The following is an 11,221-nucleotide window of genomic DNA, read 5'->3' as shown; positions in this document are numbered from 1 at the left end:
AATGGAAGACATACAAGACCACTGATAATCTCCCTCGATCTGGGGCTCCACGCAAGATCTCATCCCGTGGGGTCAAAATGATCATGAGAACGGTGAGCAAAGATCCCAGAACCACACGGGGGGACCTGGTGAATGACCTGCAGAGAGCTGGGACCAAAGTAACAAAGGTCACCATCAGTAACACACTACAACGGCAGGGAATCAAATCCCGCAGTGCCAGACGTGTTCCGCTGCTGAAGCCAGTGCATGTCCAGGCCCGTCCGAAGTTTGCCAGAGAGCACATGGATGATACAGCAGAGGATTGGGAGAATGTCATGTGGTCAGATGAAACCAAAGTAGAACTTTTTGGTATAAACTCAACTCGTCGTGTTTGGAGGAAGAAGAATACTGAGTTGCATCCCAAGAACACCATACCTACTGTGAAGCATGGGGGTGGAAACATCATGCTATGGGGCTGTTTTTCTGCCAAGGGGACAGGACGACTGATCCGTGTTAAGGACAGAATGAATGGGGCCATGTATCGTGAGATTTTGAGCCAAAACCTCCTTCCATCAGTGAGAACTTTGAAGATGAAACGAGGCTGGGTCTTCCAACATGACAATCATCCAAAACACACCGCCCGGGCAACAAAGGAGTGGCTCCGTAAGAAGCATTTGAAAGTCCTGGAGTGGCCTAGCCAGTCTCCAGACCTCAACCCCATAGAAAATCTGTGGCGGGAGTTGAAAGTCCGTGTTGCTCGGCGACAGCCCCAAAACATCACTGCTCTCGAGAAGATCTGCATGGAGGAATGGGCCAAAATACCAGCTACTGTGTGTGCAAACCTGGTAAAGACCTATAGTAAACGTTTGACCTCTGTTATTGCCAACAAAGGTTATGTTACAAAGTATTGAGTTGTATTTTTGTTATTGACCAAATACTTATTTTCCACCCTGATTTACGAATAAATTCTTTACAAATCCTACCATGTGGATTCATGGATTTTTTTTTTCACATTCTGTCTCTCACAGTTGAAGTGTACCTCTGGTGCAAATTACTGACCTCTGTCATCATTTTAGGTGGGGGAACTTGCACAATCGGTGGCTGACTAAATACTTTTTTGCCCCACTGTAGCTTTGCATTTGTTATAAGAAAGGAGGAAGAATAGAAGAATTGTCCGCTCGTTCACCTTGACATAAACAGATCACAATGTTCAGTTTGACTCAGTAACACCTCAACAGCTTCTAGACCAAAATGAACAATCTTGGACGCTATGGACAGGAGACACCTGGAACAGTTAGGGAAATATCCCCATCATCAGACTAGGGATTTTAAATTGCTTCCAGCTTATTAGAACTATTAGTTACAGAGTAAATAACACTGATTCTAAAAATCAACCATATTTGAGCCGACATATATTCTGCAGGACAGCAGCTTGATTTTTTACTTCTTTCACCATGACAACCTTCAAAAAAAATGACAAAAGGTGTTTCAGTGATGAACACATACCAGTAAACATGGATCTGTAGGGCAGAAACTGTTTAATGTATGAGCTATTGAGTTTGACTATAAGTATTGGGACCAATGAATGTACTACTTAAGCCTTTTATTTTTTAGCCAGCTGCTTATACTTTGGTGGAAAAAGTGACTCATATACAATAATGGATGCACAGCAGGAACAGGAAATAACAAGCTTATGGCAAATCTTATAATATTTGTCATTTGTTGTGAGAAGAACAAAAACACCATCTACGTATTATTATTATTATTATAAACAGTTTATTGTCTTCTTTTACTAACAAATTGTCATTATTATTGCTTTTAATCATTTTTTTTTTTTGCTATGTGTCCTTATAAGATACTGTATAAATAAAGGTTGTGCTGCATGATCCTTATATGACTTTTACACAGTCTCTGTGGGAATGACAGGCCACACATGAGTGATATCACTACAGTTAAACACAAACATATAGTATGCAGTAGTTACTCGGTTATTTAGCACACGGAGCGTCTTCTCTGCAGTCCCTTCTGCTGAGCGTTGATTGTAAAATTGCCTTATGGTGAATCAGCAGGGGTCGCTGTGGAAATTGCTCTCTGTGGCAAAGTATCCCCGTGTTATGAAAGCACACACGTGAGTTTGTAAACACGAGATAGAGAGAGAGTGGAGGAGGACGGCCATTCTCCCAGCTCAGTAATATGAGGCCTTCTTACTTTCCTTTGGCGCTGTTTGCCAACATCCTGTGTCTGTGTGAGAGCTACACCCTCAGGAGCTCCGTGTCCTGGGTGGTGTCCTCCAACGATGTGGTGGAGGACGGAGACTTGTCGGAGGAGGTCGCCCCGGCGCTGCTGGTGGACAGTGCGGGGCTGTGGAAGCAGGCGTATCCGTCCTCCAACGTCCTCGGAGACAGCGTGGAGAGCCCCGGAGAGCTGGTCAAGCCCGAGGGCGACAGTACCGCACAGCTTTCCTCTCGCCTGTTTTCATATCGGTTAGAGAAGGTGAAGAAGTCCGCCAGCAGCACTCCTCCCCCGCACCAAGACACAGCAAAGACTGCCAGATACATATCTCATTACAGTGACTGGGGGTACCTGGCCACCATTTCCACTCAAGAAAAGGTAACGCACACAGAGGGGATAGTGGTCCCGGTTCAGGATTTCTTTGCGCATTTAAGCGTAATGGGACAAGCTGAGGAACACGCCCATGTTCTCACCATATTATGAAAAAGATACCCCTCTACCTTTGTGCGTGGACCCTTTGATTTTACACGAAACACGATCAGCTTTTTAAATACACTGATGAAGATTTGAAGAAAATTCACCAGTGAAAATCAAACGCATATGCAGGAAATCACACCGAGTGACAAGTACTGAAAATAGCCTTAAAAAAATCTCCTTACGCAAGACCAGAACTGAGATCAGCCCGAAGTGCCCTTGGGATACACCCTGCGTATGTAATGTGAATTTAACTGAGAAATAGCTTCAGTCTAATGGGTGAAGCTCTGCATGGATGGGTGTCCTTCTCGAGCTTCTCCCATCTCAACAAACGAGCTCCATCTGTTTGTTATTTTAAAATGGAGCTCATGAATTTGCTGTTGCACTAAAAACTCTTCCGAGTGATCTCAAATATCAAAGCTGAAGGCATAGCTGTTCTGTTAAGCTTTTGGAAACTGCTGATTTCTGGAACTGATTGGTTGTCATTGGGATATTTCATGTAAAAACTTCATTACATTTTTTAGGATCACGTTTATTTCATTTTAGTGTAATTTTATTGGTTTTATGCGCTAAAATTTACTTACTTAAAACAAGCACAAAGGATCTGTGTTGCTTAAAACCTATGTCTTTATAAATGCATAAAAATATAAGTTTCTATATACTGTAAAAATATAGCACATTTTTTTATGTGTGTGTGTACAGATCAAAGGTCTTCCTTTTGGAAACATCTTCTCAGTGAGTGATGGACCACTGGACAACAGCACTGGAGTCATCTATTTTTATGTGACTCCAATGGACAACACTGTGGCAGACCTGAAAAGCAACCCCTATGCTTCTCTCACCTTCTCAGAGGCTGAGGGGGAATTCTGCAGGTAATCTAAATGTTGTTCTGTGGGGGGGAAAAACACCCATCTATCTGATTATTGAGATTCTCTAGCCAGATGCTCTTAGGTGTTGATTTAGACACAGAGGGGATTGGCCTTTTTTCACTCACAGCCTCTAGACTGGCACTTGATAATCGTACTGCACAGTCTATGCAGTCTTTAAAGTCCCATATTAAAGCTCACATTTTTACCTTGGCTGTTAATTTCAGTTAACTTTGAGTCTCATTAGGTATTCTTGTGTTGTTGCTTCTGTCAGTTTGTTTTTAGTCACATTTTATTGTATTTGTTTTTTTTTATGAGTTATTTTATTGTATTTATTTTATTGATCGCAGTTTTTGTCTCGTTTGCATTTGTAAAGCATGTTGGTCAACCTTGTCGCTTTTAAATGTGCTGTAGAAATAAAATTGACATTATTGCTCATTTAATAAAACACAAAGTGAAATAACAGTTTTAGATATGAAAGAAGCTTTCTTAAAAATATGCCCTAATTACTTCAAGAGAAAGATCATGGATGTAGTGAAGCAGGACATGCAGAGGAGGATGGAGAGGTATAGAGTGGCAACCCTTAAAGAGAGCTGCTGAAAGAAGATGTTTTGAGCTTCAAACAGTTTCCACAAACTAGTTGACACAGTAATCTTGGGGATTTTGGGACAGTTTGCTTGTTTGGTCTAACCTCAGCTAAATCACTGCTGTAGCTTTCTGAAACACTACATACAGCTGTGTGTCTTGCAATGTTGAATGCTCTCCTGTGTGTGTGTGTGTGTGTGTGTGTGTGTGTGTGTGTGTGTGTGTTCTTTTTAAGGCAAATGGTGTACGATCCAGAGGATCCCAGATGTGCTCGACTCACGCTCACGGGCAAGATGATCGAGGTGGCCCCGGAGGAGCTTGCGTTTGCGAAGGAGGCAGTGTTCTCAAGGTAACAGAGCATGTAGAAGATGTATTTTCCTTAGGGAAACACCATTTGGCATGCGTGACATGTATCCTGATATTTTGCACAATGTTTCAAAGGCATCCTGTTATGGCAAAGTGGCCAGTGGGACACAAGTGGTTCTTCATGAAGCTGGAGTTGATTCAGATCTGGCTGCAAGACTGGGTCGGGGGTACAACGCTCATTCCGCTGGAGGACTACTTTAAAGCTACTCCTTTCTGAGAATATCCCTCACAAATGCTATCTGCCCCACAGATATCACTCCAGTAAGGTGTTCGCAAATTCACAAAGCAGAATGTGCAAAGAATGTTTTACATCTTGTTTAAAATCCTGTTTCAATTCATCTGTAAGGCAGGGGTTGTTCTTCATGCCTACATTTTCTCTTCTTTCATATCTTTGTTTGTCACACAAGATCAGTTACTTGTGTTTGATGCGTGAATGTATTTATAGTCAATAAATGACTTAAACTCCTCACATCTGTGAATGCAGTTTGTATGAAACATAGATTGTTTGTTGATTGCATCTTGGGTTCACACTAAGATGCGTTTTCTTTAAAGAAATAAAATTAATATTGTGCATATTATTTAAAGTAAATATAAATTTGTTGTCTATTGTTAGTATTAACTGATTCACACTCCTAAACCTGTCATTTTCATTTTTAAACAAATATGGTGATTGTGTTATTAACAACAGAACATAGAAAACAAATCTAATGTTTAAATTGAGATATTTTACTGCTGCATGAAAAAAACCAACTCATTTTGAATTTGACAGCAACTTGTTTCAAAAAACATTGGGCAGCTACTTTTTGCACAGTTAAACCCTTTTAAATTTCATATTCGAATATGAATATGCTTCTTGTAGTTTAAGTCTTATTATTTGCTTGCATTATGTTCTGCGTTGAGAGGGTGCCAGCTGAGGTTGCATACAAATACAAGCTAAAGTTTTGGGCACTAGATGGTGCACTTAATGCGTGTTGGGGGGAAAAAATAGCCGGTTGGTGGAAAAAGCACAAGTTTGACATTATAGAGTTTTCTAGTAATTTCACAACAATTCCCACGTCAATAATGCTGGTTTATTTTATTTTTTAGGTTTCATCTACAGTGGGGGGTTTGAAACTTAAAAATGATTGTGTTAAAGTTGGAGTGAGAATTTAACAGATTTTTTTTTCCAGGTGCAGCAATGATAGCTTTAAACAAAGATATGAAAATACCAGTCCTTTCAAACGCCTGGAATGACTGTATGCTCGTCCCGTCGTGAGTTGCACCACTGTTGTCGACCACAACAGTGAGTCGAGTGAGTGCTTTATTTTGAAGGTTCTTACCGGAAGCCCAGTTTGCATATACTACCTTATGGGGCACGTTAATTTCCCTAAAAAAGCACCCAAGGTAGACCGGTTTATTTATATAACATGTAAAAAAAAATCATTTGCGCTTGGTTAATTTTAGGGGTTGTGTTAATTGAGGTGTGCCGTAGAACTCCTCCGCGACAGTCAGCGCAGAATGAGCCCCCTGTCCGCTTGGCTTTAGTTTACCCGGGTGGTTTCAACTTCGTGTTAGCTCGTCAGCTAAGTAGCTAACAGACGTTCTGTCGCAGTATGCGGGTCGACTAGCAGTGACGGTTAAAACTTGGTTGTTTTGTGGAAGAGGCTCAGTGAGTTAGCCGCACTCTACCGTGTTTATTTGTGTATGTTTTAACCCTGCTCTCCGTTAAAGCGAAATCAACGTGATTCGAGGCGTAGCCTTTAGGACACCGTCAGCGACCCACCAGCCTATCCCGGACGATCAGTAGTCACACTGTTGAGATGACATCTACTTGTAACTTGTAGCTTAACGGCTGGCTTTGAAAACACTATGGATTGTATTGGCAACTAGTTCGTTCTTTTTAAACCCACAATGTAAGCTATATTGTCTCACAAACAAAGCAGCCGACTGATAACCGATAGGCTAGGTTAGCACGTATGTTTTTTTAGTCCCGCGAACAACGAAAAGAGAAGACGCTCCGACAGGGCTACAGCAGCGCCCTTGTTTCCGTGCGGAGAAGTCGGTGTTCACCCTCCCCGTTAAGCGGAGCGTTTTTACGGGTTGAAGCACCCTATGCCCGTGCCTACGCCCGTCTCCACATCCTGAAGCCAGAGAGAGAGAGAGACGGAGGGAGGGAGGCAGTGGCAGCTCCGGGGTCCCCGACACTCAGCCGAGGAGAGGCATCGCTGAAATGAGATGAGGCTCAGAAATGGAACTGTGGCCACTGCACTTATCTTCTTCACGTCTTTCCTTAGTCTCTCTTGGTATACAGCGTGGCAGAATGGCAAAGGTAAGTTGGACATTTATGTCATCTCGGTTATCCCCCCCACCCCGTATAAAAAAATGTCAGAAGGATCGACGGTCTCTAGACGAGGCCTGGTTAACAAGCTGGCAGGCAGAAAGCTGAAGCATGACCAGCAAGCAGCATGTCTTAAGACACAGCAGGTGAAGTCACCCATCCCGTGGAACTGGTTTCAACGTGGTAATGCGTAATAACCCGTGTTATTGCTATAATAAATGGATGGAGTTCTTTTGTTTTAAGCTTTATTGTGCCCCATCTCCTGTCCCAGTTAATCATACCCAAAGTGCTGTTTCCAGCCATCCTCACTAACTTAGGGATAATCTAGTTTGCCCCTGCCAGGCAAAACCTCTAGATAATTACGCCATTCACTAACATTAGGTTTCTGCATACACGTCTTTTAATGACTCTCATCTGAGCATTACATGTCAGGCATCTGTGCCTGAGCTTATTACACAAGTGTGGCTGTGTTACAGTACACAGCTTATGGCTGAGTGCTTACTTTCCAGTGTGGTGTGGGCAGGAATATGGGCCTTGGTCTTGTTACCAGCAGGGTGTAAATAATTGCAGCCCGTATATAAATTTCAAACCAGGGATTCAGGTTGTGATTACTGCAGATCGTATCAGCTTGATGAAATGTTTTCTTTTAAATGGAGCAGGCTCAGACTGGTGATTATATGAAAGTGGGCGTATGGGGGGGTAGAGGTTATGAGATGATGCCACCATAAATGTTGCACCTGTTGATACAGTTAGTAAGTCTGTATGGGATAAAGCTATGGCAGGTCAGTCTGTTCAATTTGACAGTTGTCACAAGCCAACAAAATTATAATACTGGCTCCTGGTCTTTATATAAATCCTTAACATGTACTGTTTAATTGTGGCTCACAATGTAGATGATGTGCTCACCTGTACAAATTATAAACCATTAAGGTTGCCATTAAAAATACAGTGCATGTGTCCAACCATGGTTATCCAGTAGCAAGTGTATGAGACAATTTGTTATTTTAAATTTGACTTCACACTTGTCCACAAACCATCTCCACATCTCATCCCTGTGAACACAATAACTCAGCTGCTCTGTGAGGATATTTCCTCAAACTTGGCAGAAATAGTCTTGTATGCATGGATGAAGTGATTGAATATTTGTGCTCTGACAGAATAAAATAATGAAGTCACAACTTTTTATCCCAAAAGGTCACCTTCAATTTGACATAATCATACCCTGTATGAATACGTATCTGGACATTATACAACGGCGTAACTCAGGAAGACAAAGGTTGACTGTAAATAAATGTAGCCTGGGGTGGGCGGTTTAATTTGTTCAAACTTAAAATAAATTTTTTGCTTCTCAATTGGCTAAAATAACAGAAAAATACACAGATTTATTTTAGATAGTTAAAAATAGTTTTAGTTAAAATGACATTTTCCCTTCCCATTATCACCAACTGCGTACATTTAGGTGTTTGTCTGATTGTTGGAGTTTCACTTTTTATTTGTTATTCCAGGATTTTTACTGTACAATGAAAAGCGATTTGAGATGACCGTTGCTGTGATTTGGTGCTATATAAATAATTAAAATCCCAAATAACTATTTTGAACCTGGTAAATCTGTGATTGCTGCCAATAGTCTTCAGTTGTAACACTGAAATTGTGGTAATTGAGTATTTGGTTGCGAGCCAGGTGTGCTTTAGAATTTGTAGCTTCCTTGCAGCAACACTCAAATCTGACATTTTTTATACTGTTATTGCCACAACTAAGTGTTCACACTGGGCTTTATTTGTGAAGCTTGTAAATACCTGCAAGGAATTTGACTTTTGTGTTACTCACAATAAAATCACTCCCTAATTGTAGACATACAATTAGAACAAGAAAAAAAAGCTCAGCAAAGTTATTTCCGGTGATTGTTCCTGTTTCACACATTAAAGTCTTAATATACAGTCAACGTCTGTAATGAAACAGAAAAATACAGATATGAAAATGTGACCTGTCTGGCAAGTTGAGCTGATAGTTCTGTTTTTCCTAGAGTCTTGTGGTAATGAAATCCAAACATTGCTCAGTATGGAGTTATTATAACATAGATTTGATCTTGTCCTAGAAGGAGAAGAACTGGTGTCACTTAAAACACAAACCATTAACTTAAGGGCGATCGTGGCTCAAGAGTTGGGAGTTCGCCTTGTAATCGGAAGGTTGCCGGTTCGAGCCCTGGCTTGGACAGTCTCGGTCGTTGTGTCCTTGGGCGAGACACTTCACCCGTTGCCTACTGGTGGTGGTCAGAGGGCCCGGTGGCGCCAGTGTCCGGCAGCCTCGCCTCTGTCAGTGCGCCCCAGGGTGGCTGTGGCTACAATGTAGCTTACCATCACCAGTGTGTGTGAATGGGTGGATGACTGGATATGTAAAGCGCTTTGGGGTCCTTAGGGACTAGTAAAGCGCTATATAAATACAGGCCATTTACCATTTTATTGTATTCAGCTCGGCCTTCGCAGCGGCAGTTAAAGCTCTATGCTCAAAACAAGGATCCTGAAACTGACCTGAACTCCGCTGTTGTCAGTTTTATTACAGCGCTTGTGACTTTCTTAGTGTGAAAACATCTTTGTAGACGAGGGCTACACAGACGGATGCAGTAATGCTGCTATTTAAAGAAAAATGCTTTGAGCTGAAAGATCTCAACATGCTAGAGCTTAAAGGATCCCTGTGGAGCATTTGACCTCTGTGCTTTTTTTTCTTCTTCTTCTGAGTGGCTCCCTGTTTTTGTTTGTCACATGCACGAGCACGAGTGTGTATGTGCAAGACCTCTCATGCACAGTGTCAAATACAATTCACACAAGTCCACTCATCTATGGTTGCAGGAAGATGCCAGGAATGTGCCAACAAAGGCTGGGAAAAACAAGATTGCCAGCTAATAGACGTGCATGTAAACGGATGTTGGTTCTTAAGCTTTATTTGTGCCGTGGTGGCCTGGGGTTTGTGTGTTTGCTTGCAGTTTTGTATATGAAACAAGCTCTTCTTTATGCTTTGTTGGCAAATTGGCCTTTAATGTGATTGTGCTTTTATTATTTGGAGCATTCCTTTCCTAAATGCCGTCTTTGTGTTGAAGTTTTGTTTATGTCTGCATATGCTAAGCTACAGCGCAATAACATGATCCTGAAATAGGGGGGAAAAAATGCATATTTTAAAGAAAATTAGCCGTGACTTTGTTGTTTGTGTGCATCTGTCTCTCGTGTTCTATCTATTGTTAAAAACACCAAACTGTGGGAGTGGGACAGATAAAAGCTATTTAGTTAGAATTAATAAAAATAAATTGTAATTAAAAGCTATATAGCACTTACATGTACACTTAGATTTTTTATTTTTAGAAAGTGATCTAATCACTCAGGCTGTATAATATTTATCAGATCTGTTCCTATAGTGCATTTCATAGTATTAATTCTCCTGATTAGTGTGTGGCTTTTACACGTGTCTTTAGGTATTTTATCTTGTGTTTCACTGGCTCATGGTCTCTGTCCTTTTTCTTATCTTAACACGTGATGCTTTAGCACAGATTGCTTTTCTGTTTTTAATCATATTTTTTATATCATATTATTTCTTACTGTGGGAATAAATGGCTTTTACTCTTAACTCTGGCCAATGTGAGCACTTCTAGTGTTGAACATGAACTCAGGCAGTGAATAATTTTAAAAATGTAAATGTTCAAAACCTCTTTAAGTACCGGTAAGTGTTTTTCAGTGGACTGGGTTGTATAGATAAATATTTGTAGCTCAAAGAGCAATTTCTTTATTGGAGTAGAAAGATTACCTATCAGTTGTTTTTTTTTTCCCTCTTTTTGTTTTGCATTAACCTTTGCTTCTGATAGCCTGTTCTGTTGCTGGTCACTTGACTGCTGTGAATGAGCACTGTGCCAGTCAGCTGTCCAAACACTCTACGGTGAATGACTCTCCAGAATGTGTACTTCTCTGTCAGTCTCCTTCTTTCCCTAGTGAGAAGCTGCTCTCTACTATCTCTTTGGTTATATCTCAAGTAGATCAAAACAACAAGAACAAGCTAGATAAAGACGAATAATATAGGTGAGCTTTGAGTTGCTCAAACAGTATGGTGAGGTCCTCTCTTTTTGTGTCAAAGAAGAAATGCGTATCCACATTTCTGTGTATTTCCTCACAATGAGCATGTCATTGTCGTTTGTTATCATAAATGGGTAGGGCTTTGCAAATATATATCATTTCCTTTCCATCCACAGCAAAGTTCACACACATTAATAACAACCTTGTTTGTCATGAACCTTAGATATGATACCATCATTGTGATTGCCCCCACATGTTGCTTTAAACATTTTTTTCCATTTAGTATTTTTTTTCCTTCAGGCATAGTCAAATCAAGGGGCCTTTGTATTCAAAAACTTTACATTTAG

The 11,221-nt window shown here is 40.9% G+C and overlaps 2 protein-coding genes across 3 annotated transcripts in view; both read left to right on the top strand.

Annotated features, from left to right (window-relative positions):
• The first annotated feature begins 2,127 nt into the window (after positions 1-2,127).
• Positions 2,128-4,929, top strand: creg2 (cellular repressor of E1A-stimulated genes 2). The gene is made up of 4 exons (XM_085374677.1): positions 2,128-2,589; positions 3,388-3,557; positions 4,372-4,485; positions 4,578-4,929. The coding sequence occupies exons 1-4, from the start codon at positions 2,173-2,175 to the stop codon at positions 4,717-4,719; spliced, it is 843 nt and encodes a 280-aa protein (XP_085230803.1). The 5' UTR covers positions 2,128-2,172; the 3' UTR covers positions 4,720-4,929.
• Positions 4,930-5,858: 929 nt separating this feature from the next.
• mgat4a (alpha-1,3-mannosyl-glycoprotein 4-beta-N-acetylglucosaminyltransferase A) overlaps positions 5,859-11,221 on the top strand; it is a 28,977-nt gene continuing 23,614 nt past the window's right edge. For both annotated transcript variants that reach the window (XM_085374161.1, XM_085374162.1), the window contains exon 1: positions 5,859-6,810. In XM_085374161.1, coding sequence (XP_085230287.1) covers positions 6,717-6,810 — 94 coding nt within the window. In that variant the 5' untranslated portion in view covers positions 5,859-6,716. The remainder of the gene's footprint in view (positions 6,811-11,221) is intronic.

This window comes from Diplotaxodon limnothrissa, linkage group LG16 (genome assembly GCF_057381915.1).
Source record: "Diplotaxodon limnothrissa isolate DT_005_m linkage group LG16, D_limnothrissa_male_GT1.1, whole genome shotgun sequence".
NCBI classification, from domain to species: domain Eukaryota; kingdom Metazoa; phylum Chordata; class Actinopteri; order Cichliformes; family Cichlidae; genus Diplotaxodon; species Diplotaxodon limnothrissa.
The sequence above is the reverse complement of the archived record's forward strand: the minus strand, read 5'-3'. Positions and strand labels throughout refer to the sequence as shown.

What these genes read in the sequence shown, in the direction of transcription:
- creg2 (XM_085374677.1), top strand. Translation starts at nt 2,173, where the DNA reads ATGAGGCCTTCTTACTTTCCTTTGGCGCTGTTTGCCAACATCCTGTGT. An exon ending in CCATTTCCACTCAAGAAAAG is followed by an intron (nt 2,590 to 3,387) that starts GTAACGCACACA and finishes GTGTGTGTACAG; the next exon opens with ATCAAAGGTCTTCCTTTTGG. An exon ending in GCTGAGGGGGAATTCTGCAG is followed by an intron (nt 3,558 to 4,371) that starts GTAATCTAAATG and finishes GTTCTTTTTAAG; the next exon opens with GCAAATGGTGTACGATCCAG.